The sequence below is a fragment of the Aethalodelphis obliquidens genome, unplaced genomic scaffold (assembly GCF_003676395.1).
Source record: "Aethalodelphis obliquidens isolate GAN/ISIS:26980383/991018 unplaced genomic scaffold, ASM367639v1 scaffold71, whole genome shotgun sequence".
Taxonomy (NCBI): Eukaryota; Metazoa; Chordata; class Mammalia; order Artiodactyla; family Delphinidae; genus Aethalodelphis; species Aethalodelphis obliquidens.
The window spans coordinates 6,514,454-6,542,037 of NW_020838015.1; the positions used below are offsets into that span (position 1 = coordinate 6,514,454).

Below are 27,584 nucleotides of genomic sequence, written 5' to 3' on the forward strand. Positions count from 1 at the left end.
TACTTCCACCTGAGAATTAAAAGAAAACATTTCTTAGACTATAGGTAGGTCTGCTGGTGTTAAATTCTTTCAGCTTTTGTATATCTGAAGAAGTGTACTTTCATCTTCTTTTTTTGAAAGATATTTATACTGAGTATAGAATTGTAGGTTGACACATTTATTTTCCTTTCAGTAACTATAAAGATGTTGTTCCACTTTATTCTAGCTTACATTGATTTGGGCAAGAAAATTTCCCATAGCTGTACTGCAGCCTGAAAAGCAGTACGCTTGGGATAATTATAGGGCTCACATCCTTTGTTTTCCCTTCTCAAGGATTATTGCCATGTGTTCTCTGATATTCAGTGTGTGAAAACCTTTGTTTCATACAGTTTCTGTTTTTTTTTTTTTTTTTTTTTTTGCGGTACGCGGGCCTCTCACTGTTGTGGCCTCTCCCGTTGCGGAGCACAGGCTCCAGACGCCCAGGCTCAGCGGCCATGGCTCACGGGCCCAGCCGCTCCGCGGCATGTGGGATCTTCCCAGACCGGGGCACGAACCCGTGTCCCCTGCATCGGCAGGCGGACTCTCAACCACTGCGCCACCAGGGAAGCCCCATCTCTGGTTTTTTAGTCATGTCATTCAGGAATAAATTTGGTCTGTTTCACTGCATCTTGGTGGGAAGCAGAAATTCAAAGACTTAAGAAATTAAATATCAAAATTCTGTATAGAATGGAAGATTGAGATGTCAAGAAGTGTGTCATTCCAGTAATTCAAGTGTGTGTCTTGTGTGGAGAAGCTAGATTTTAGGTTTCTCCCGAGATAAGTGGGATGGTATTTATTTCACTGATTTAAAATAGAAATTTGAATATGAGCTTATTAGAGACTTAAACTAAATTGAAATAGTATTTTGGACAGTTCATATTTTATATGAAACTATTTTAAGTGAGTATTTAGTGTTAAGACAGCTTTCTTTTAAATTCAGATTTTTTGGTAAAATATTCTTTCAGGATTGGTTTTTCAGATGAACTTTTTAGTGGAGCAGATTGTTAAAAGAGCCACTAATTATGGAAAATACTTGAATTTGCTTAACCTTTTATTAGTTTTACTCTTTCAATTCCTGAGTCAAAAAGCCTTTCGAGTCATTGGAAAAATTTATACTTATAGGATAGAGCAGGGTTATCTTCTAGTGGTTTAGTAGACATAAGCCCTTATGACTTACCTAAGGAGTGGGTAACGTACCTGTTTGCCCCTTGATCTTTATTAATCAGCAAATAATTTGGTTGTGGTTTTTATTTATTTATGGCCGTGTTGGGTCTTCGTTTCTGTGCGAGGGCTTTCTCCAGTTGTGGCAAGCGGGGGCCACTCTTCATCGCGGTGCGCGGGCCTCTCACTATCGCGGCCTCTCTTGTTGCGGAGCACAGGCTCCAGACGCGCAGGCTCAGTAGTTGTGGCTCACGGGCCTAGTTGCTCCACGGCATGTGGGATCTTCCCAGACCAGGGGTTGAACCTGTGTCCCCTGCATTGGCAGGCAGATTCTCAACCACTGTGCCACCAGGGAATCCCAGTTGTGTTTTGTTTTATTGCTCATTCTTTAATTTTGTGGATCATGGTGGCAGATCAAGTTTCCCCCAGTATTATTTTTACATTGAGTGTTTTTTCTTACTGAGTCTTTGGAGTTTTGTGTATTCTAAACATGAACAGTTTGTTACTATTTGTGCTGAAGGTATATTTTCCCAGTTTGTGACTTGCCTTTATATTTGTCAGATTTGTTCTGTTTTGATAAACCTGAAGTCCCAAACATTGATGTAGTTGAATTAACCTTTTCCCCCCATGACTTGCATTTTTTTGGTCTATTTTTAAAGAATTCCTACCCTATCCTTTTGTCCAAAACATTTTGCTATGCTTTTCTTCTTAAATTTTGCCTTTTATTTAGGTCTTTAATCCATTTGAAATAGGTTTTTGTATGTGTAGATGTAGGAGTCTAGTGTTTGCTTTTTTTCCTTCTTTTTCCCGTTAGAAATAACATATTGGCTCGCCACCTTTATTTGGTTAGGTTATAGTTTGCCCATTTTTGTGCACGTTTCCATACATATGAAGGTGTGTTTCTGAGCTCCTTATTCGGTTACTAAATATTTGTATTAATGCACCAGTTCTCTTTATTTCTGAATCTTTATTGTAATTCATGGTAACTGGTACCGTGCCAACTTTCTTTTGGTTATACTTGTGTAGTATTTCTAAATCTTTTTTTATATTTTAGATGTGTCTAGTAAATTGTATAAATCTGGACTTAAAAATCTATTGATAGCCATTTTTCTTACCTAGCATACTTATTCCATTTATATTGATTGTGATTAATTGCATTAAACAATATTCATTTTAACATATCTACATATTGATCATCTCCTTTGCTCGGCTTTTTTTCCCCCTCTCTATATGTAGTGACTTTCTGAATATGAAGAATTTATTTTCCTTGGAGCTGTAGAAATTCTTTTGGGCCACGAATGTGATAGTAGTATGCTTCAGTTTGGCCTTTACTTTGGATTGCTATTAGTTGAGGACTAATAATAAATTCTTGCCTGCAGTTTGTTTTACCCAGGTCAAGTGAATTCAGACTTTTGGTTACAAATACTCAGGAGATTTTCTTCTCCAATCATTGCCATTATGGGACAAGCAATTTTCCTTGTCCTTCAAGACCAGTTTTAAAATAAAATTAAAAAAATTGTTTTATTATCATATTTTTAGTTACATTGAGGTTGAAGGTCTAGCCCATTGATGTCTCAGTGTTATGCGGAGGGGTGTCTTATTTGACTGCTCTTCTTGGGTAGCCCCTAGGCTTTGTGTTCTATCCCTAAATGAGACCTCTAAACCCATCACTCAGGTTTACACAGACTTTCAAAATGTCCTCAGTGCAAAAAGTTGCTTCACTACTCTCTCTACCTCTGCCTCTTTTAAGTCTCCCCCTTCCTCAGCCCAGTCTTCCTAACTTTCTCATTTGGTCAAGTTCATAGTAAGAACCTTGTGTAAGTCCCACTACCACCATCTTGCCACCATGTTTTGTCTAACATTTTTAGTTTTCAGCAGAGTGGTTGTCCAGGTTGCCTGAAGAGGGAGTACTTCCTAATTCTTTTCATTTTATGGCACACATGGAAGGATGATAGTTTGTACTAATTACTGGGAGAAACTATTGAAGGCACTTAAGGTACAGTCAATTAACAGGTTGATAGTTCATGGAAGAAGTAGTAACTTTAGCCAATAAATATTTGGAAAAAAGTAATTAAAGAACTGAAAAAGATCACTGCTGGTGGAACATTATATTGGTTCATTTTTGCTAGTGGGACTGTCAAAAGCTTAAATTGTGCCTCCCATTCAACTGTGAGGAAGTTACCTTGAAGAAATATAAATTGGCCAAATTATGTTCATTGGGTAATAGTAATAGTAAAAACTTGGTTAACAACCAGATACTCTTCAGTAGAAACTAATTATGGTTTAACCATTATTAAAATGATTTCCAGATGTTATTTTGATGTAGATCTGTATACTTTGATACGGTAAGCAGTTAATGATATATAGAATGAAGGAAATAGTTTATAAACTGCATACAAAGATTTGTACTATTTGTTTATATAGTCGCCTCTCGATATCCAAGGGGGATTGGTTCCAGGACCCCTACGGATACCAAAATCCACAGATGCTCAATTCCTTTATATAAAATGGCATAGTACAGTTGGCCCTTACATCAGCAAGTTCTGTATCCATGGGTATGGAGGGCCGACTCTGCATAGAGAAAAGTCTGGAAGAGTATATTCAGATCGATTAAAACTTTTTTTAAAAAGCACTACCTTTGGGGAGAGGCCTTTACTGTGTTGCAGTTTTCCTAGTTTTAGGATCATTCATTTATTTAATAAATAAATTCTAATTGCCTACTATGCATTAGAAGTTGTAGAATTCAAAGTAGATTATTTTCATGGAGCTCATGGTCATAAATGTGATGTCCCGCTCCCCCCTCCCCCCACAGTGAAGTGCTTACTCCTTTTTTGTGCATTTATCATTTTAGAAATGTGTTTAAGGCAAATGAATGCATAATTTGCTGATAAAGATATTAAAGCAAGCATCCATGTTATAGCAGGCATAATAATATTTTACAAACTTGATCAAGATTTGGTCTACATAATCTTGTTGTATTGATAGATGGCTTTCTTTCTGTGTATTTTGGGAACTCTGAATTAAATGTGTACAGCTGAAGTGATGGGGAGAATGATTGCTTGTAAGATTGTCTACCTCTAGACAAATAAAAGACTGGAGTAGCAAGCAAATGAAGGAAAAAAGATGGGAAGTAAAGCCTACTGCTTTATATGGGAAATCACAGGATTATTCTGGGCTTTATTCACAGAGGTCATTCTGCTGAAATTTTATCTCATACTCTCCTTGCCTCCAAATTTGAAATGTACATTCTTTTAAAGGTTATCCAAGACTTAATTCACATGTTTATAAATAATGTACTTTAGTATAACTGCGCATTGTTACATTTAGCATGATACAGAAAAAAATATTTGGAAAATAACTTGGCTGTTTTGACACAACAGCTTTTTAAAAATTTCATGTTGGGGGAATTCCCTGGCGGTCCAGTGGTTAGGACTCTGAGCTTCCACTGCAGGGGGCATGGGCTCGATCCTTGGTTGGGGAACTAAGATATCCTGCAAGCCGCATGCCATGGCCAAAAATCAATCAATAAAATAAAAATTTCATGTTGGTCCTGGGCGTGTATACGTGCATGTGTAGATAGGATTCACTAGTTCATTTGGCTGCATGCATCAGCAATAAAGGTTTTAGAGTTAGTAGTAAACTAGCAACTTGCTGATGGTTGAGACAGTACAGCCTAGTTTGCTTTGTTGCAGCTGTATTTGGCATTCTGTGCCAGTTATACTAAAGAGAGAAAATAATAACACTAGGTGAACTAAGGAGATTCAGAAGATACAAAGAAATAGGGTGAAACCATTTAACATTTTCCAGATAATACACCACATTTTGTTTGAACTGGTATATTATCATTTATATATATGGGCGGTAGTGTTTTTCTGCCACAGGTGGCTTTTGAATATGGGAATTTGATTTTTTGTTTTGTTTTGCTGTTGATTTTTTTTTAATGTGTGTGTCTTTTTGGGGGGGAGGGGATAATGATGATTGCTTTTTATATGATTTAAAATAAAACAAGATGAGAAAACATGGTAAAGAACTTAGGCTAAATCTTCCTTGTGGGATGGTGGGAACAGGAACTGGCGGCCTTATGTGTTGCTTTTGTGTTTGGTGTAGAGGTAGAGTTGTGGAAGGAGCTGTGTGTTGGAGCTTAAGAGGAAGAGCTGCTTATGGAGGTCTTCTTTCTTGCAAATGACTTTAAGTCCCTAGGCATGGCCTGAGTTGCACACCTTGCTGCTCAGAGGCTCTGCAGCCATACTGTTTGAAGCCACCCCTGCTAGTTAGTAGCTCTGTGACCTCGAACACAGGATTTACATGCCTCAGTTTTCTTATCTGTGAAGTAGGGTCTCCCTATCTCATAGAGTAATTGTGAGGATTAAATGAATAAGTATATGTGAAGTGCTTAGAATAGTGCCTGGTACGCATCAAGAGCTCAGATATTAGCTGTCAGCACTTGAATTACGAAATTATCTACTTTGATTTCAGTAGTGTTGTTCTGTGAGAATGTTTTGCAATAGCAAAGCATTTCAATAGTTTATTTGCAAAGAATGGTACTTAAGGTGCTAATTTCTTGAATAATGCTGATTTACTCGTTAGCATCCAGCATATCCACTGAATGCAGAGTCCAGAGAGGCTGAGAAATCCAGGATCCATGCTGATATGCTTAAATTTTGTTAACTGACTTTGTTGTGATGCAAAAGATGTATATTAGTTGAAAAGTGGAGTGAGGGAGATAGGGTAGAGTAACAGATGTATAAGTTCTTGTATCTTCTCTAAAATGTTACGTATGGGTGACAGTTAATTAGATTTTTTAAAATTTCCCTTTATCCTGTTGGTATGTATTAATGATTATTTCATTAGGCTGCTTTTTTGTTTCTTTGTTTGACTTAAATGAGGAAAGAGGGCTGCATACTCATTTATTTCTTAATAAGAATTCTCAGAGGCAATCAGTTCTGGGCTGCTCTGGAACTCTACTGTTCCAGGAACTTGGGCTCTGTTTTCCTACTCTCCATCCCCAGCTTGTGACTTCTACCATCTGGCTGATTTTCAGCTAGGGGGAGGAGGGGTTGAAGCAGAGCATGTCCTTTCCTTATATCCCATTGGCCAGAACTTAATCACCAGGCCACACCCACAAGGATGGCTGGGGGTCCCAGTATTTATTCTGTGTCAGCATATGTCTAATTAAATTTAGGGGTTCTATGAACAGAGAAGAAGGGGAGAAAAGATATCAGGGACTCCTATAATCTGAAGCAAGTTACAGAAAAGTGTTTATATAAATATGTAAATATTAGTACTAAGGTGGGAAAAATATATGTGCTTGAATCTGCACAAAATAATCTTGAATATAGTAAGAATTTTTTACTTTTGTTGCATCTGGGAAAGGGGACTGGGTGGCTGGGCTTAGGATTGGGAGAGAGACTTCACTACATACCCTTTAGAATTGGTGATGTGTAAAGTTTAACTTTTCAAAAATAGTAAATGAAATTAAAAAGAGAAGAACAGGAAGTCTGATATATAAGTTCAGGAATGGATGTCATTAAGACTCAATAATTATCATTTTAAGTGTGTAACCCTTCATTAAAAAAATGGCGTGTTGAAATTTCAAAAAATGGTTTAGACTCAGGTACTTTCAACCCTTTCAGATTCCTAAGGTATTTTAAAAACAGGCAAAGGCATTGCGAGTGCCTGGAAAGGGGAAGAATTCTGATTTAGGCATATTTCTGGGAAGGATATCAGCTTTAATGATGCAGACATTTTTATGGTTTTGAGGGAGGAGGTCAAGATAGTATGTTTATTTAGAAATTCTGGAAATTCAAAGTGAATAAAATGTAATGGAATCAAGTCAGGAGATATGCATTCACATATACACGTGTGTTTGTGTGTGGTTATGTATTATATATAATATTACACATTGTGTGCTTATATCCGAGAAGCTCAAGGAATCTTTAAAAAATGCAGCTCAGAATTGTATCCAAAGTAAGAACTCTCCTTTTTACCCCCCACTAAGATACCTTAGTCGTTTATGCTTTAATTCTTTGATATGAGCCAAAGAAAGATGGCCCATTTAATTTTTGGCATATTTAAGTTTTTCTCCTTTCTGATTGCACTGAATTAAACTGGTTTGTAAATTATACCCATTCATTGGTCTGATGTCTGGAACTACCCAAAGTGCAATTAATCTCTCCTAAGTGACAGCTTCTTAACTATTTGAGTAAAGCTAAAGCATCCCTGATGATTCTCCTCAACTAAAACCAGTTAAAATCATTTTCACATTATAGTTTTTCCATCTTTCACCAAACTTGTAACCTTTTTTATGTTACCACCTGTTAAAATGTGGCACTCAGAACTAAAGATAATTTTGGAGATCTGGTCAGAGCAGACCTTGGTGAGCTGATTATTGGTGTTGATTTGTGTAATATGCTTCATTAATTGGACCGTGAATACATTTTTAGTAGCCCTATTTCATGGATGGCATGTTGACCTGTAGTCTGCTTCAATCCCTAATCTTTTGTAAGTAGTCAGCTGCTAAACCATCTTTTATGTCTGTGGCTGTTTTTAGGAATTATGGGCAGGACTGCATGCTTGCTTTGATTATATTCAACCTAAAAGTTTGGTTCATTTAAAATACCAGTGATTTATATCTTAATGGAAATGAGTTTAAGTAACGAATAAGATTAATCCTTAGCATCCTGACTTGCAGCTCCTAAGAAGTGGAAGTTTAGGACAAAGAAGAGAGGGTTATTCGAGAATCTAAAATAATAACATGACATTGCTTCATTAATTCAAGAAATGTATATTAAGCCCCTATCGTGTGATCATGGGTTGGGATATAGCCCTTCCCCTGACGGAGCTTACAGGTGAGGGAGGCAGTAAGCATCGGGAACCTGATAGACGAGGAAGGGCTTCAGAATGGGAGCCACCAAACTAGGACTGTGTTGAGATTCTGGCTTTGGGCATTCATGGCAGGCATTACAAAGAAAGAAAGAGAAAAAAAGGAAACCATTTGGGGTATTTAAATCTACATTAGTTTTCTCTACCATTTGTATGTCACCCAACTACTTCAGCTAATCTTTCAAATTGGAAAAAAACCCACATTTGTTTAGATGTTGCCTATATTTAGCAATTCTAAAATAGTAACAACTCATATTTTAGCTAGGGATTGACCAAGTTTATCATAAAAGACTTTAATGCTTAACATAAAAAAACCAAATTATTTACATATCTGTGTTTATGAGCGGTAATCTGTCAAGGTTTAGAAATAGCGGGTAATGATAATATCACTATTCTGAGATAACTGTTTTTTCAAATAATAAAAACAAAGCAGCTACTGAGCACAAATTATATTGAACATTGTGGAAAATGGCACTGTAATGGGAGGAAGACATCCAGTCTCTCTATGTAGCTGGGAGAACCTTTACTCTCCTTTGATTCTAGTATTTAATGATTAACTGTTTATTTCCCGTCTCAATGTGTTTTTTTTTTGGAAGTAGGTGGTAATGATTATAGATGTGTAAGCCACTAACTATAAACAACTATAGGATTTTAAAGTGATGTTTGTGGAAGGTGTTGCTCATCCCCAGTGCAAGATATACCATTATTTTTATAGGTTTTTCATTTATAAAAATAAGAAATTTTGCTTTCTTAATATTTAGCATATGGGTTGAATATTCATTGTTTTTAAGCTTTAAAAATTACCTAGTCTACACTGTTCATTTGCCATATGTCTATATAAATTTAAACACAAATTTAATGAAACAATTTAAAAATTCAGTTGTCTTGCACTAGCTATGTTTCAAGTGCTCAATAGCCACATATGTCTAGTATATTGGGCAGCACAGATTACAGAACATTTTTGTCATTGCAGAACGTGCTCTGTTGAATGATGATGATCTAGTACAAATGATTTTCATTCACATTTCTGACTATCCTTACACTAAAGGTAGTATGAATCCTGGAGGAAAGCATAATAATTTTTAAGTTTAATTATGAAAAACTGTAAAATGAACAAAATAAAAAGTTTCCGTATGGCTGGACTATAGACTTTCTATTTTTTTTTTTTTTTTTTTTTTTTTTTTTTTTTTTTTTTTTTTTTTTTGTTTGTTTTGCGTTACGCAGGCCTCTCACTGTTGTGGCCTCTCCCGTTGCGGAGCACAGGCTCAGCGGCCATGGCTCACAGGCCCAGCCGCTCCACAGCATGTGGGATCCTCCCGCACCGGGACACGAACCCGTGTCCCCTGCATCAGCAGGCGGACTCTCAACCACTGCGCCACCAGGGAAGCCCTAGACTTTCTATTTTTATAATTTGTTTTATATTCTAGTTGTTTTTCTCTGCATATGTGTACAAAACCATACTTATCCTATATGGGGATGATTTTATTTGTGCACATTTAAAATGAAAAAAAAAAGCAAGAATATAAAAGTAACCCTTTTAGAATGTTAAATTGATACAGCCACTATGGAGAACAGTATGGAGGTTCCTTAAAAAACTAAAAATGGAACTGCCATATGACCTAGCAATTCCCACTACGGGGCATATACCCTGAGAAAACCATAATTCAAAAAGAGTCATGTAGGACTTCCCTGGTGGCGCAGTGGATAAGAATCTGCCTGCCAATGCAGGGGACACTGGTTCGATCCCTGGTCCCGGAAGATCCCACATGCCACGGAGCAGCTAAGCCCATGCGCCACAACTACAACTACTGAAGCCCGTGCGCCTAGAGCCCGTGATCCACAACAAGAGAAGCCGCCGCAATGAGAAGCCTGCGCACTGCGTCGAAGAGTAGCCCCTGCTTGCCGCAACTAGAGAAAGCCTGTGTGCAGCAACGAAGACCCAACACAGCCAAAAATAAATTAAAAAATTAAAAAAAAAAGTCATGTACCACAATGTTTATTGCAGCTCTATTTACAATAGCCAGAACATGGAAGCAACCTAAGTGTCCATCAACAGATGAATGGATAAAGAAGATGTGGCACATATATACAATGGAATATTACTCAGCCATAAAAAGAAAGGAAATTGAGTTATTTGGAGTGAGGTGGATGGACCTAGAGACGGTCATACAGAGTGAAGTAAGTCAGAAAGAGAAAAACAAATACCGTATGCTAACACATATATATGGAATCTTAAAAAAAAAAAGAAGGTTCTGAAGAACCTATGGGCAGGACAGGAATAAAGATGCAGACCTAGAGAATGGACTTGAGGATGTGGGGAAGGGGAAGGGGGTAAGCTGGGATGAAGTGAGCTAGTGGCATGGACACATATACACTTCCAAATGTAAAATAGATAGCTAGTGGGAAGCAGCCACATGGCACAGGTAGATCAGCTCGGTGCTTTGTGTCCACCCAGAGGAGTGGGATAGAGAGGGTGGGAGGGAGACGCAAGAGGGAGGAGGTAAAGGGATATATGTTTATGTATAGCTGATTCACTTTGTTATACAGCAGAAACTAACACCATGTAAAGCAATTATACTCCAATAAAGATGTTAAAAAAAAAAAGTAATCCTTTTAACAAGAAATAGTTTTGCTTTATAGAAGTTTGCCTGAACTTTGTTCTAAATCTAAACTAACTACATATCGTCTATGTTTAAAACTAGCCTTTTAATGAAACTCATTACTATAAAAACACTGTTTCATTCTAGCTTATTTTATGAGTTAGTAGTATTGGAAAATTGCCCCATTTATTTATTTTCCTTTAAATGCTTTTAAAAAATTGCTAGTATTTGCCTGTATCTAATATCAGTGCTTACCTCAAACACTTCAAATAAATTCATGAAGTTTCACCATGAAATGGTGACTCAAGGTGCTTGGAACGTTTATTCTGCCTTTTTGCTCATCTTCATTTTGTTTGGTATTTGGCTCTGTCAGCGTCATTTTTGACCACTAACATAGTTGGTAGGTTTAGGTACGTGCTGGCTTTGTTGGAAATTACTATGAATCTGTTGATTGAGTCTGAGTGTCCATTCTGATTTTTGCCTGGTGTTGTGTTTCGTGGTGATCAGAGTTGTGTATAGTACTCACTTTAGATGTGTTCCTTTTTTTAATGGAATATGGAAGATAGGTAATAGATGATCATGGTAGTGGCATCAATGTTTGGTGATAAGAGGAAGTATAGGATGTTGCCATCTTTTTACTTACATTATTAAAGAAAATTTATTCGTGTTTGTATCTTGAAATCTTTTTCACCATGAAACTATATTTGCTGGTAAATTTAGTGCTAATCAGCCATGAGAAATTATCAGAGAGGAGTAGCAAAAGTTTCTAAATATCTAACTTAAGAGTTTAAAAAACTAAGACAATAACTAGCTTTATTTACAATGCCATTATTAGCTTTAAAAAGTCATTTTATTTAGTGTAAAAATTAATAATTGTCATACTGTAGCCCAATAATTTTATGAATTTCACTGATATTAAAAAGCACTGAAATAAATTATATTTTTGTACTCTAACCATCTGCCAGATAGGATTATGTATGACTTAAATAAAGAAGATCTTGAAATTTCCAAATTATAGTAATTTCTGAGATGTCAGTGTAGCATTCAGGCTCTTTTAATTATAAGGAAGCAGAATGATAAGTTTTCAGTGATTGTGATTTGGTATATATGTACATTTAGATAGCTAAGAGTGGAATAAGAACTGAAGACAGTCCCTTTTAATAAATGTTAGACTTTAAGGATGGTAAAATCATCCCAAAATTCGCCTTGTTTAGGATGGCTTCTCCAAACTTGATAAGTATTTATGTATGTACTTTGGATAGGTAAATTTAAAATTTTGAAACTCTTCATCAAAGGCTTTATATTTTACAGGAGAGGAAAAATCAAGGCATTTTAAGTGGGTACCATGCTCCACATCACACTTTCTTATCCCATCAAAAGCTCTTGAAGCGGTGGTGAAAGGATTTTTTGATAATGGAAACTTTTTTTGTGGACACCAAACCTGAGAGTGTACTCAGACATTTGAGAAATCATACACATTTTTTTCTTCAGTGACTCCAGCACACAATAACACATAACAACATTGTAGTGTAGATTGTTAGGGAAATTTTGACAAAATTATTGGGGTGCTTGAAACAATCCTGGAAGAGTTGGAGCTTTTTATCTTAACCTAAGTAGAAGGTAGAGAAACAATTATTAAGTACCTATGGAGTGCTAAGCACTGTGATAAACCCTTAGAGAAGTTTTCTAGTTTTAATCCTTTAATCAGCCCTTTGAGTGTTATTAAAATTGAGAATCAGAGACGATAAGTTCCCCAGGATCTCCTGTAGCTAATGATGACTGGAATTTGTCAGACTCCAGAATCCTGTTCTTTCCATCATTCATTATTTTCCCTCTGCACTCTTCTGGATTACAAAAAAAGAATGATATCCTTAAAATACTGTTATTTTTTTTCTTCAGGGAACAAACAGAGTGAGTGCATATGCATGTATTGGAATGGGGGTAAAATTAGGAATAGAGTTAGAGTTGGTGGGTATGACGTGTATCATAAGAAGATAATTGAAAGACAGTTTATGGTAGTTTAAGTGGGTAGAGGTGATGGTAAAAAGTAGCTCTTCAGTATAAATGGTAGTTATCATTACTCTGGAGATTCTGTGAATTCTCATGTGATTCAATAAAGTTCTTACCATTTGTGGAAAAGATTAATATATTTGTTTATGTCAACATGGACCACAGTAAAAATTTAGATTTACAGCTAATGAATAAAGTTATCAGAGTGTTCCTACATTATCTTATTTGGCAAGTATTTCCATTTTATAAGTAGGAAAAGCACTTATGCCATAATTAGTGGTTCTTTTAATAAATAGGTATTTTAGAAGAATACTGCATTGACTATATCTGAGGTAGAAGTAAAATTTATTGATTTCTTGGGTGATTGAATGGAGGATTATATGCATTATCTCAGGAAGGAAATGTATTTTAGGGTTTTGTCTTTTTTTAAAATGTTTGTATTTTTTATTTCTAGGCTGTTCGCTGCTACGAATCTCTAATCTTAAAAGCTGAAGGAAAAGTGGAGTCTGATTTCTTTTGTCAATTAGGTCACTTCAACCTCTTATTGGAAGATTATCCAAAAGGTAATTTTTTTCCCCTTGTTAATTACTGTTTGATTTATATATGTATTCAAAATAACTGTAATTGTACTCTATCGGAAGTATTACCATTTTTACTTCTAAGAAATTATAAGCTTATGAACATCCTAAAAACAATGAGAAAAGTGGAGTAGATGGAAATGGGAAAAGTTCACATGACTCCATGTAAATCAGCAGTAAGTTGACCATTCTGCTAAACTGATAACCACCTACATGTGTACTACCGTTTTGTTCTGCCTTGTGAAAAATTCCTGCTTTTTAAAGGCTCAACTATAGTAGAAAGTGAGCCATTGATGGACACTTTGGAAAAGTAACACAAACTCAGCATTTCTCTTCTTTATCCTTTAACTTCGATTTTAGCTAGAAAATATTTGAATGAAAACCTGATCTGTAGCCATGTTATTGTAAAGGTAAGTAACATAGAGAGATGATCACACATGAGCTTGAGCGTTGGATAAAGCATTTTTTTTATTCATTTGAAAAGCTTTTCCTATCGGAAATAAGTGAGTTAAATTATTGAAGGTAGCCCCCCAAGATGTGTCCTTTTTATGGTACCAAGCGGCTGACCCAGGCCATTACTCACTTAGGAAGTTAAAAGCACCCCCCAAACACCACACCCCTCAATACCAAAGGCAAAGAAAAACTATATTCTTATAATCAATAACATTTTAACCTTTTGATGATAGTAAACATTTTAATGTGAAGTGGATGGACTTATGCTTGTTTTCCACAAATGTATTTAGGTGGGCTGAACAACTGAAAGGTTGTTCAGGGCTAGAGCGAAGGATTGTTCGTGTTTAATTATGTTAGGTCAAGTGAATACTTTCCTAATGAAAGTACAATTTTACTTTGAGACAGGTATGCTGTGGGGTTTGAAATTAGGCTTATTCCCCAGCTCATCTCTGTGGTTCAGCTGCATTACTTTTTAACAGATTATAAACATCCCTGAGCTTCTATCTGTAATCTGTAAAACGAGGGGAGGATGTGGTAGCTGCTCAGGGGTTTTGGGATTCCTGTGTGAAACTGCTTAATACTTAGCAAAGTGACTTCAGGGTAATAGGTATTGATAATTATTTAACAATCTATTAGATATTTTAATTAAAACAGTAACTTATTTAAAGGAAAGAATTATACAAAAGAAATAATACAGAGTTCTGTGCAATCTGATTTTTCATTGCTGCACCTTTTATTTGGAGAGCGCACTAGTTTTAGAGCATATAAACAGAGACCCAGACTTGAAAATTAGGTTTGCATATGTGGCTGTATGTCCTTATTGCTTAGTGGTCATTTAAAATAAATAAATAAATAAACAAACAAACAAATAAATAAAAAAAAAGCTTTTAAAACTTTATTAGTCTATGAATTTAGCTACATTTTCCATTTATAAAATGTTTGGCTGTGAAGGTAATGAAGAATCCAGGGATATTTGTTTTGGAGGTGTTTTCTTTTTTGGAAGGTGTGGTGGGGGCATGTGGCAACTAGACAGTGCTGGCAAACTAGCTTGTAGGAGTAATCTAGAAAGATGGGAGAAGAGAAGGGTAACCCAAGGATTTAAGTCCTTGAAAAGGTGTGCTCTGCGACCCGTTTGCTGTTGTGTAGATGAACTGGCCATTGATAATTTGTAATAGGAAGAAGAGGAAGGAGAGAATGAATGCAGAGGTATACATTTGTATTTCAGTATATTTTAGTATTTCAAGCTGATGGCTTCTTATTTCCTAGACGAGAGTTGTTTGAATTCATCCTTGAGGCTTTATTGACCACATTCCCACTTAAAAAAAATCCTTTAAAAATACTAATTATTGAAATCTTTCTATCCATTCTCTTCACTGTCTTCCCAGAAGTCCCAGACTAGAGCCAGTCTCTAGTAGCCCCTTCCACACATCATCACCATCATCACCAATTTATGGAGACATTTGTTACCTCAGGCTACTTTCTCCTTTTTTCTTTGGAACCAGTACAAGATGAGAACCTCTAGCCCCAAACAAATAGATGTTTATTTTTAGAGAACAGATTACAAACCATAACTTACTGGGAAATAAACATAAACTATTCAGTGAACATGTGAGTAGACTGCTCAGATGTATGTATGTGGGGGATTTACTGGCCCTGTTTATTCTGAGGACAGTTCTTTAAATACTGTCCTGAGTCCTCTTGTGCGTGAAATTTTCAGAGTTTGGGGTTCCTTATGAAAAACTGCTTCTACTTTTGGAGTAGAAAATGCTAGAAAATATTTTGTGTACATTTTGGACTGTGGTTTTTCTGCCCTTATTTCTTATTCTGATCTCATCTACTTCCTGTCTTATATGAATTTCTAAAAATTTCTGATCTACAGATAGTATACTTTCATTGTCTTTACTGTTATGGATTTATTAATTAAAAATTACCTTTTCATTTCAGAGGAATTTGAAGAAGAAGATAAAAAGACCTTATAAAACATTTTTTAGTCTTTCTGGTTGGTAATATGTATGAAGAATTTAAAAAATTTTCCATCACTTGATTTGGTTATTAGGCTTCTAGGAATTTGTCCTGAAAAAGTAATGGGTTAGAGGATTGCGGGAAAATGGAGGCTGGAGGCTTATTGCACTTAGCCTGTTGTTGGTTGGATTCCTCTGCAGTGAGTTTAGCATACAAGATGTTTAGTAAGGAGTACCTTTAGGATCAGCACTGTGGAAGGTGGGAAATGGAACCAGGATTGGACAGAGGAAGAAGTTAAGCTGTGACAGCCTTGGCCAACTCCATGGGGAGCCCCGGAGCTAGAATGGCTATCACTGGTTGGGCCAAGATGACCAGGCCTTTATACTCCATTCATTCCATACTGGGCATGGGAAGGAGTGTGACCTCAGGCAAGGTTGCTCTCCTCAACTTAAGACAACTCACTGCTAGAGGCTCTCTTGTACGCAAGACTGCCAACAGTCCTTCATTGAAGTGGGATTTGAGTGGTTCCTTATAGTGTCTATACCTCCTTTCCACTCCTACCCCCACGGCTAACCTGTCAACCTCAGCTGAACCAAACAGCTGATGGGGCTGTCAGACAGACTGCCTTAAGCCATGGAGATGGTACTGTGATTTCTCTTTGAGTTGAAGAACAACCTGAGAGACAGAGAACCCCGGGCTGAAGGACAAGTGTATATTCTTGTGAATATATGTGATGGGTCTCAGGAGCAGTTTAATTAATAGAAATTATGTGTAAATATTTGTGAATATGTATGGCAGATTATAGGAGAGAATCGTCATTAAGTTAAGTTGATTGCTTAGAAAATCCGGTAGTAAAATACCTCAGTACACAGCAAAATTATAAAAAGATAGAAACTCTGAGGTAAGAGACTTGGGGTGCAGATAGTAAAAATTCCAGAAGTAAAAAAATTAGTTGAAGGAGATACAATAATTAATCATTCCTGATATTAGTATGAAAACCTTGACACTTTTACAGATAGTTTCTTCATGGTTTGTGGTGAGCTGGAAGTTTTCCCTGAAATTCCACCTGATGATAGATCTTTCTCCCTTTCCTCCTTCCTTCAAGTAATTGGTCATTTGTTGCATTGTCTATCACTTTTGGGCAAAGTAGGTTTTGGTTGTTTTAGTTCCTCAGTAATTATAAATGGCTAGGGCAAGTTACATGCTAAGAGTTGCTTATGTGGAGAAGTCTTAAGTCAGAGTTGGTGAGCTCTTTTTGTCTTTCTCTCTTTCTATGTTTCTTGGGTGGAATGACAACACTCCATCCTAGGATATATATAGTATAAGGACATAAAGTGCATGTTTTCCAATAATAGATCTTGAGTTTGGCTTCTCCAAAAATTGCCTTTTTTTGGATCCTTGCATGGTTCATCTCTTTATTGTCATGGTTGTTGGAACTAAAGGTTGTGATTCTTGTAAGAATCTGCTCTTTGTTTAAAAGTTCTTTCAGATAGTCATTGGGGTAGTTTGCATAGTATATATGATACAAATTTACTTTGTGTTGAAATAGTAAAATGAAATGAAAATCCAGAATACTGACATAAACTGGCATGTAATATACATAGAATGAATATGATGTATCTTTCTGAAAGCTGATACAGTTAAGGTGATCATTCATGTGTTTCATTGCATTTGTAGTCATTGTACCCTCTTTCTCTATATAACTTTATTTAAACGTATTTACTGATATAAACAAATCACTGTGCCTCCACTCCCTCTCATCACAATTTGGGCATAATTGATTTTGTTCAATCTACTTGTGGCCTAGAATTAGAAAATGCAATTGAGAAAAATAACCCAAGGGAAAAAAATAGTGACCATAACCCAGGTTGTCAGTTCATATCCAGGCAACGAGCAAAAGTTGTAGCTTCAAGAACTAGAGAGCTGGTGGTAGAACACATTGAAGGAATACAAATAAGACAGCTACTTGATGGTTCTTGTAGTAAACCAAATGTGCGATATTAAAAACCTCAAGGAGGGACTTCCCTGGTGGTCCAGTGCTTGAGACTCTGCCCTTCCACTGCAGGGGGCACAGGTTCGATCCCTAGTTGGGGAACTAAGATCTCGCATGCTGCGTGGCCAAAAAAATAAAAAAATAAAAATAAAGACCTCGAAGAGTATATTATTTTAATGACGACAAAGAAGTAGTAAATCTGAGATCTCAGTAGATGTGTTAATTTGACTTGAAAACCTCAGTGAAGATGCTGATAGAGGAGTAAAAGGATTCCAAGATTTGTTTCTTTGCTTTTCCAACTTCCTGTCTGCTTGTCTCTGTAATCTTAGGAACAAAGGTCTGTCGTGTTGGATACTATCCAGAGGGTTTTTCAAATGTTAATGTGTATTAATACTACATACAAGAGAAGATGTGTTTTAGGCAGTCATAGATTTGAGAAGGCAGAAAGGTGCTAGGGAGTTAGGTACATCAGTCATTTATATACAGTGAAACAGTTAGTATAAGCTCTCTGAGATCTCATTTATCCCAGGGTATAAATACAACTTTTTAGTTCAGCCTCAGATAAAAATAATCAAAGATCTTTTGACCTAATAATAATCTTAGGCAGTCACAACTTGTTCTGGCCTAAAGATGACAGTCAGTGCAATTGACAGATTTACTTGTACTTCTTTCCTTTCCTTCCCTTCCATACCCATAGACTCACCCGTGAGCAGCTAACCTGCTGCCTATAGTGTTATACACTGGGCTAGAGATGAAAAGAGAAATGCTGAGTTCTGCCTGCAGTTAGTGCATAGTCTAATGTGAGTGTAGATTGAATTTTAAATCTGTTTCTTCCTTGCATTTCTGTTGCATCTTACTCTGAAGGAGACTCCCTTTTTCTGGCAGAAAGTTAAATTTAACTTCCTTCTTATTTGCATTTGTATTTTTGCTTGTTTTCTTTTGCATTTAATTTTTTTAGACCTGGTTACTTTGTTAGTACTCTGCCAGTTTTCTATAATCCTTTAAATTCATTATATTTTTCTCTCTTTTTTTAAGTCTACACAGACTAAATGGGCTTATTTAAAAACAAAATAAAACTCAGAATTATGAAAAAAGTCTGTCCATAAATAAAGTTGATTCCAACGATTAAAAATATCTGACCTTTGGAAATTGGTTGATAGAGAGTTGAAATTAATATGTTTGAGCACACCATTCTTGGTTAAGTGGCAAAAGAAAAGGACAGTCTTGCCTGAAGTACTGTTAAAAAGATTTCCTAGTGGGATGAACAAGGACTTCTGGAGCCAGTAAATAACTGAGGGATCTCCAAGTGAAGATTAGGTGATTTAGGGAAGGAAAAGCCCATTAGACAGATGGTACAATCCTGAAACTGGTTTTAAGCATTATAAGTATGTCCAAATAAATGATTTCCCTCATTCTCTATTAAGGACTTAAGGAAAATCTAGTTACAGTGGAGTAGGAATTTATTTTCACAATAGGTAACTGACTTAAAGATTGGAAATAAGGACTGTGCTTTGGTTAAAAGGATTTCATTAGAGAGACTCTGGTGGTGGGTACTTGTAGAGTTTTAATGATTTATTTGGATTAGGAAAAATGTTAAATATGTTAAGGTCTTTCTTAAAATATAGGATCCTAGGCCTAATGGAGTAAAGTATAATTGTTGAGAAATGTGTAAATGAATGGAAAGATAACAAATGCTCATTGAAGTGTCTCATTTACAAATCTGTGCTTGAAATTTGGAGCATTTACTTTTGTGACTTTGAATTTGAGGGCTTGTATTTATTTCTCAATTCATCATATTGTAGTATGGATGCCATGTTTCTCCCAATTGATAATCACATAGGCTTCTTCGGTTCACGTAGGTACCTCGGTTTCAGTTACATCATACTGTCTCTTTAAGGGCTCTTCAAATTCTAAAATGGGAATTTTATGAAGTCATGTAATATATATTGTTATTCATGTTACTGGAAACATACCCTTCAAGTTTGTTGAAATTCCCGTTAAAAGGGCAGTCCAGGCTTGATATGGTGATTGCACAAAATTGTCAGGGACCCTGGCTTCTCTTGGTTAGGAGGCACAAATATCAAAGACTTGATTCTAGCTTAAACAATAAGGAGATTTATTCCCTCATATAATTGAAGGTTCATAGGTGAGTTGTGCACTAGATATAGTTCGAAGTCTAGAAGTATCCAGTACTTTCCATCTGTTTCTGCTGCTATCTTCTGTGGGCTTCATCTTAAGAATAGTTCCCCTGTGGTGGCAGTTGGTGATATATGCTTCCTTGTTCACATCAGGCAGTAGAGAGAAAACACCTTTTCCATGACTGTTCTCTATAAATCCGTCAAACCTTATTTGACTATTCTGTTCTGTCTAGCTTGGTAAGTTGGTTTGCTTTTCTTTTTAGAAAACCATTAATCAGTGATCTTTATGAGCTAGCTACACTCATGTATGAAGAACTAGAAAACAGAAGATGGCTTGAAATCACCTCTTCCTCAGAACTGGAAAAATTACAGTCTAAATGTCCTTCCAGTGATAGGTTGGTTGGCATCATCTTTGTGCAAAAAAGATGAACATAATTCAAATAAGTTACTTGTTCGGATACGTGATGATGTTTTTGGGTGATGCTTCTCTAATTTGAACATATTCAGGAAGTTCTCTATGTGGTATTCTATATGGTATTCATTTTGGCTGCTTACTGATGAACAGTATGAAAACATACCTGGAGTTTTAGAAAATGTTAATTTCCACCCTCCCCATTTTTTTTCAGTATAAAATTTTTTTACACGTGTTGAAAATCTTATTTGAAAATGTTACTCTTTTTAAAAATTGAGGTATAATTGATATATAACTATTAGTTTCAGGTATATAACATAATGATTTGATGTTTGCATATATTGTGGAATGATCATAGTTAAGTCTAGTTAACATCTGTCACCATACACAGTTATAGTATTTTTTCTTGTGATGAGAACTTTTAAGATTTACTCTTAGCAGCTTTCAAATATGCAATACAGTATTATTAATTATAGTCATCATGCTGCACATTACACCCCCGTGACTTATTTATTGCTCATGAGTTTTTAAAAAAAGGCTCTCTACCAATTCTAATGTGCATGTATAACCTTTACTTTACTTTGTTACTGCCTGCCCCTCACTGAGTTTTTGGATTGACAAGCTCTACAGTTGACTGTTCAACAGCACAGGTTTGAGCCTTGCAGGTCCTCTTATACGTGGGATTTTTTCAGTACATATATGTACTGCTATTTTTATCATCCGTGGATGTGGAATCCGTGCACATGCAGGGCCGACTGTGGGATGTGATCACAGTGGATTTTGGTATCTACGGTGGATCCTGGGACCAATCCACTGCAGATACTGAGGGACGACTGTAGTTTAATTTCTTCCAGAGCCTGTTATACCTTGAGATGGATTTAGGGGTATGGGATGCCCTATTTTGGAATTGAGTTGGAGTTTGGGGTAAGGTAATTGTGGCCTGGGTTTTTTTCTTTTTTGATTGTATGAAAGGGAGCAGCACAAAAGGAGTACGGTTGACCCTTGAACAACAGGGGTTTGAACTTCGCAGGTCCACTTACACATGGAATTTTTTCAGTAGTAAATACTATAGCACTACATGATCTTGTGGTCGGTTGAATCCAAGGATACAGAACTGCGGATCCAGAGAGCCGTCGATAAGTTATACTTGGCTTTTCTACTGTGCGGAGGTCAGTGCCTCTTACGTCTGTGTTGTTCAAGAGTCAACTGTAGTTCCTTTGCTCTTTGAGGTGGTTGAGCTCTTAGTCATTTTTTTTTTTTTTTTTTTTTGAGGTATGTGGGCCTCTCACTGTTGTGGCCTCTCCCGTTGCGGAGCACAGGCTCCGGACACACAGGCTCAGCGGCCATGGCTCACAGGCCCAGTGGCTCCGCGGCATGTGGGATCTTCCCGGACCGGGGCACGAACCCGTGTCCCCTGCATCCGCAGGCGGACTCTCAACCACTGCGCCACCAGGGAAGCCCTCTTAGTCATTTTTGGAAGTGAGATCCCTTGTTAGAACAAACGACCCATCACATTCTGGAGTATTAATCCATTTATCAGATTTGGTCTCTGAGGAAGTTCAAGTTGATTCAAGAGGTTGCCCAGATTCTGTTCAAGTGCAGGTCTGAAATGTGACCATGGTTTTACTTCCTTGAACTCCTATATATTGGACATTTGTTACCATGTCTGACTATGAGTAGGGACGCCCCAGAGTTTAAATTGTTTGGTTTTAAATATCACTATCTGCTGGGAGGTGGGTATGATGGGAATTTTGTTGTAATGTTTCTTAAAACTTGTTAATTGATTTTGAAATGGGACATAATTGTGACTCATGCTTATTTTCCTTCTTTCAGCATTATCTGCATACCAGAGGTACTACAGTTTACAATCTGACTACTGGAAGGTTAGTGCACATTTGCATACCCCTTCCCTTCCCCTCTTTCCCTCTTCCCCTTCCCTTCCCTTCCCTTCTCCTCTTGCCTCCCCTTCTCTTCTCTGGCAGATTACTGCTGTTTATACTCAAAACGAATTGTGCTCTTGCTTTTTTGTTTTGTTAATTGAAAATATTACTTCTAGGCAAAAGGGATTGGAAAGGGAGAAATGAGTGTTCTTCATTTGTGCTGTCTTGTATGATCAACTTGTATTTTGTTAAAAGAATTAGATTATTCTGACACAGTTTGTTGGCCAAAGACGATCCAAAGTGTGAAAGTTAAAGCCATTAAAATCAAATGGCAACAAAATGATTCTTCAGTTGTCTTAAGTTGGTACCTAGGAATAAAAGAAGTCTGAAGATGGCCGTATCAGGCTGAAAAGGGAAGGCATAAATGAAAATCTTTATTGGTATAGTCTGTCTATAATTGGAGCTCTGAGGGCAGCTGAACCTAACCATTTTTTAAAAGACCAGTACCTAAATGAAGAACTGTGCACAGCAATGAATCATCTGTTTTCTTAGTTTGAGCAGTGCATAAAGTTACCTGGACAGGTTAATCTTTCACATCATGTTTACTTTGAAGTATAAGTTTACTGACCCAGTGGGGTTTCTTTATCTGAATTGCCATTTCAGATTTTTAAGGTGGATTTTATTTTTTCTATTGCCTAATTTATGTTTCTTTTTGATATGTAGAAGTTTTAACAGTATATTTTGGTAATTTAAAAAATATATTGAAAATATCTTTTCTAGTCTATGGCTTATCTTTTCTTCTTTTTAAAGCTTATTGAAGTGTAATTAAATACCATAAAATTCAACTTCTTTATGCCATTCAGTGACTTTTAGTAAATTTCCAGAGTTGTGCAACCATAACCAAAGTCTTACTTTAGGACATGTCTATCTCACCGTAATGAAACCTCATGCCCAACCCCTGGCGAGTACTAATCTACTTTCTGTCTCTGTGTATTTGTATTTTCTGGGTATTTCATATAAATTGAATCATATAATATGTAGTCTTTTGTGACTGACTTCTTTCACTAAGCATATATTTTTAAGGTTGATCCATGTGTAGCATGTATTAATACTTTATTCCTTTTTATTATCTAATAATATTCCATTGTGTGGTTATACCATATTTTATATATCCATTCACCAGTTGAGCATTTTAGTTGTCTCTACTTTTTGGCTATTGTGAATAATGCTCCTGTGAACATCTGTATACAAGTTTTTGTGTGGACATATATAGTTTCAGTTTTCTTCGGTAAATAACCAGGGGTGGAATTGCCAGGTTGTAAAGTAAATCTATGTTTAACATTTTGAGTAACTGCCAAAATTGTTTTCCAGGGTGGCTGTAACATTTTACATTCTCACCAGCAGTGTATGAGGGTAACAGTTTCTTCATATCCTCATTATTACAGTTTTTATTTGCATTTTCCTAAAGACTGATGTTGAGCACTGTTTAATGACCACATTAGCTATTTGTGTATATTCTTTGGTGAAATGCCTCTGTAAACCTTTGCTGATTTTTAAATTTGTTTTTCAAAAAATTAGTATGTTGGGACTGCCCTGGCGGTTCAGTGTTTAAGACTCCACGCTTCCAATGAAGGGTGCATGGGTTTGATCCCTGATCTGGGAACTAAGATCCCACATGGCTGCGTGGCGCGGCCGAAAACTTAAAAAAAAAAAAATTGGTGTGTTGTGAGAGTTCTTTATACATTCCGGATACAACCCCTTATCGGATATATAATTTGCAAATATTTTCTCAAAGTCTGTGGCTTATATTTTCATTTTCTTGATAGTATAGTTTGAAGTGCAAAAATTAAAAATTTTGATGACATCCAATTTCTCAACTGTTTCTTTCATTGCTTGGGCTTTTGGTTTTGTAGCTAAGAAATCTTTGCCTAATCCAGTGTCATGGTGATTTCTTCCATTGTTTATTCAATCAGTTGCTTCAGTACAGGTAGTACTGCAGTAAATAGTAAAAGTGTCTTTTTGTTAGTGTTCTTTGGTATAGATTCTCTTTGGTATAGATTCCTTGATAATTGGGATTGCTGGGTCTAGTGGTGTGAACCACTCCTTTGGGAGCTCTTGTTTCCCCTTGGTCTTAACCAAGAAAGTTTATGTCAGCAGGCTTTTTGTGAAATCTGATAGGTGAGAAATGGTGTCTTGTTTTTAACTTGCATTTTCTTAATTGAATTTTTAATTGAAGTTTAAAGACTATTTGTGTTTCCTTTTCTTTGAAATATTTGTTCATTTCTCTTCAGTTGGGCCATTGTTTTCTTTCTGTTTTGTATAGCCATATTTTATGTATGATCTATATTTATCCTTTATTTGTGATAAAAATTGCAGTTTTCATTTATTGTTTTATTTTGCTTTTGTGTGTTTGTTTTTGTCCATGCAGAAGTTATTTCTATCTAGTCAAATTTATCAGTCTTTTTCTAAATTGCACCTGCATGTTGAATCATAGGATAGTTTTTTCCTCACTCCCAGGTGTTAGAGAAATTCATCCACATTTTCTTTTAGTACTTAAATGGTTTTAGTTTTTAATTTAAATCTCTGATCCATTTGGGATTTATCCCTGATTTATAGTGTGAGGAACATCTAAGTTTATTCTTTGCCTATGGCTAATTATCCCAACATAATATATTGTTAAAAAATTTCATTTTTTCCGTACTAATTTGAGATGTTGCCTTAGTTGTATGCTAAATTTTCATATGAAGTTTTGTCTACTTATATTTTCTGTGGTCTGTTTCATTAGTCTGTTCATGAATTAATGCTATACTATTTTACTTACAGAGGTTTTGGAATAGGTTTACACTACATATACAGTATGTATACGGTAGTGCTGTGGCACCCTTTCCCCATTGTTCTTGTTTCTAGGGTTTCCCTGGCTGTCCTTTCTTTGTTGCTTGTTTTTCCAAATAAACTAATTAACTCCACAAAAATAGCTGATGATTTTTCTCTCCGGCTTTTTTGAAGTATCATTTACATTATTTTAAGTGTTCAAATTTGCTGCATTTCGGCAATTTATATGGGGTTGTGTAATCATTACTGCAATTAAGATATAGAATGTTTCTATCACTCAAAGTGTTCCATTGTCCCCCTTTACAGTTGATTCCCATTCTTGACCCCTGGTCCCAGGCAACCAGTTATCTGTGTATATGCTTTCTGGAGTCTCTAATTTTGCCGTTCCTAGAATGTCACACACCTGGATTCAAATAGCATGTATTTTTTTGTTTTAATTTAGCATACTGTTTTTGAGATTCATCCATGTTCTTGTGTGTATCAGTATTGTGTTCCTTTTCATTGTTATGTAGTATCTAATAGAATGATTATACCACAATTAATTTTCCCATTTATTAGTTGACAAACATTAGGGTTGTGTCCAGCTTTTGATAAGCATGAATGAAGTGCAGTGAACATTATTTGTTTTTGTGTAGACATAGGTTTTCACTTCTCTTGGTATATATACCTAGGATTTGGAAATGCTGGGTCACATTGCAGTTGTAGAGTTAACGGCCAAACTTTTACAAAGTGGCTGTACCACTTCACATTCTTACTAGCAATATATGAGATTCTCAATTGTTCTACATCTTGGATATCACTCGGTACTTTCAATCTTTTTAACTTTAGCCATTCTAGTAAGTAAGTAGTGGGTTTTCATTTTGGTTTTATCTGCGTTTCCCCAATGATAGTGATGTTGAGCATCTTCTATGTGCTATTGGCCTTTCATGTACCTTTTGTTATTATCTGTTCACATCTTTTGCTGATTTTTAACTTCTTTTTGTGTATTATTAATTGAGTTGCATGGGCTCTTTGCATATTCCCTTTGTCAGATATGTTTTGCAAATACTTTTTCACAGTCTGTGGTTTGCTTTTTGTTTTCTTACTTGTGCCTTTTTACGAGCAAATATTTATAATTTTGATGAAGTCCATTTAATAATTTTTTTCTTTTATACCTTGTGGTTTTTGTGTTCTGCTAAGAACTCTTTGCCTACCTGAAGATCATAAACATTTCCTCAGCTTTTTTTCCCCAGGAGTTCTGTAATCACATTTCTTAAATTTTGGTTTATGATACATTTCAGGTTGTTCATGATGTGAGATGAGCATCAGTGTTCTTCCCCACCCCTTGAACACATATCCAGTTGTTCTAGCATCATTCATTGGAAAGACTGTCCTTTCAAATTTGATTTACTGTTTATTTCCTCTTAGATAAAAATCAGTTGACCATTTAGTTTTGTGTCTATTGCTAGATCCTCTGTTATATTCCCTGTTACGTTATGTTCTATATGTCTGTTCTTTCTTTCTTTTTTTTCCTTTTTCTTTTCTTAACATCTTTATTGGAGTATAATTGCTTTACAATGGTCTCTTAGTTTCTGCTTTAAAACAAAGTGAATCAGCTATGCATATACATATATCCCCATATCTCCTCCCTCTCGCATCTCCCTCCCACCCTCGCTATCCCACCCTTCTAGGTGGTCACAAAGCACCAAGCTGATCTCCCTGTGCTATGTGGCTGCTTCCCACTAGCTATCTATTTTACATTTGGTAGTGTATATATGTCCATGCTACTCTCTCACTTCGTCCCAGCTTACCCTTCCCCCTTCCCCTTCCCCGTGTCCTCAAGTCCATTCTCTATGTCTGCATCTTTATTCCTGTCCTGCCCATAGGTTCTTCAGAACCTTCTCTTTTTTTTAATTTTTAAGATTCCATATATATGTGTTAGCATATGGTATTTGTTTTTCTCTTTCTGACTTACTTCACTCTGTATGACAGTCTCTGGGTCCATCCACCTCACTACAAATAACTCAATTTCGTTTCTTTTTATGGATGAGTAATATTCCATTGTATATATGTGCCACATCTTCTTTATCCATTCATCCGTTGATGGACACTTAGGTTGCTTCCATGTTCTGGCTATTGTAAATAGAGCTGCAATGAACATTTTGGTACATGACTCGTTTTGAATTATGTTTTTCTCAGGGTATATGACCAGTAGTGGGATTGCTGGGTCGTATGGTAGTTCTATTTGTAGTTTTTTAAGGAACCTCCATACTGTTCTCCACAGTGGCTGTATCAGTTTACATTCCCACCAACAGTGCAAGAGTGTTTCCTTTTCTCCACACCCTCTCCAGCATTTATTGTTTGTAGATATTTTGATGATGGCCATTCTGACTGGTGTGAGGTGATACCTCATTGTAGTTTTAATTTGCATTTCTCTAACGATGAGTGATGTTGAGCATCCTTTCATGTGTTTGTTGGCAATCTGTATATCTTCTTTGAACAAATGTCTATTTAGGTCTTCTGCCCATTTTTGGATTGGGTTGTTTGTTTTTTTGATATTGAGCTGCATGAGCTGCTTGTAAATTTTGGAGATTAATCCTTTGTCAGTTGCTTCATTTGCAAATATATTCTCCCATTCTGAGGATTGTCTTTTATTTCTTTTTCTTTTTTTTTTTTTTTTTTTTTT

The 27,584-nt window shown here is 36.2% G+C and overlaps 1 protein-coding gene across 13 annotated transcripts in view; it reads left to right on the top strand.

Moving 5' to 3' along the window:
- KDM6A (lysine demethylase 6A) overlaps nt 1-27,584 on the top strand; it is a 209,483-nt gene that overhangs the window by 60,011 nt on the left and 121,888 nt on the right. For all 13 annotated transcript variants that reach the window (XM_027091421.1, XM_027091427.1, XM_027091426.1 and 10 more), the window contains exons 3-4: nt 13,126-13,234; nt 22,041-22,090. In XM_027091421.1, coding sequence (XP_026947222.1) covers nt 13,126-13,234; nt 22,041-22,090 — 159 coding nt within the window. The remainder of the gene's footprint in view (nt 1-13,125; nt 13,235-22,040; nt 22,091-27,584) is intronic.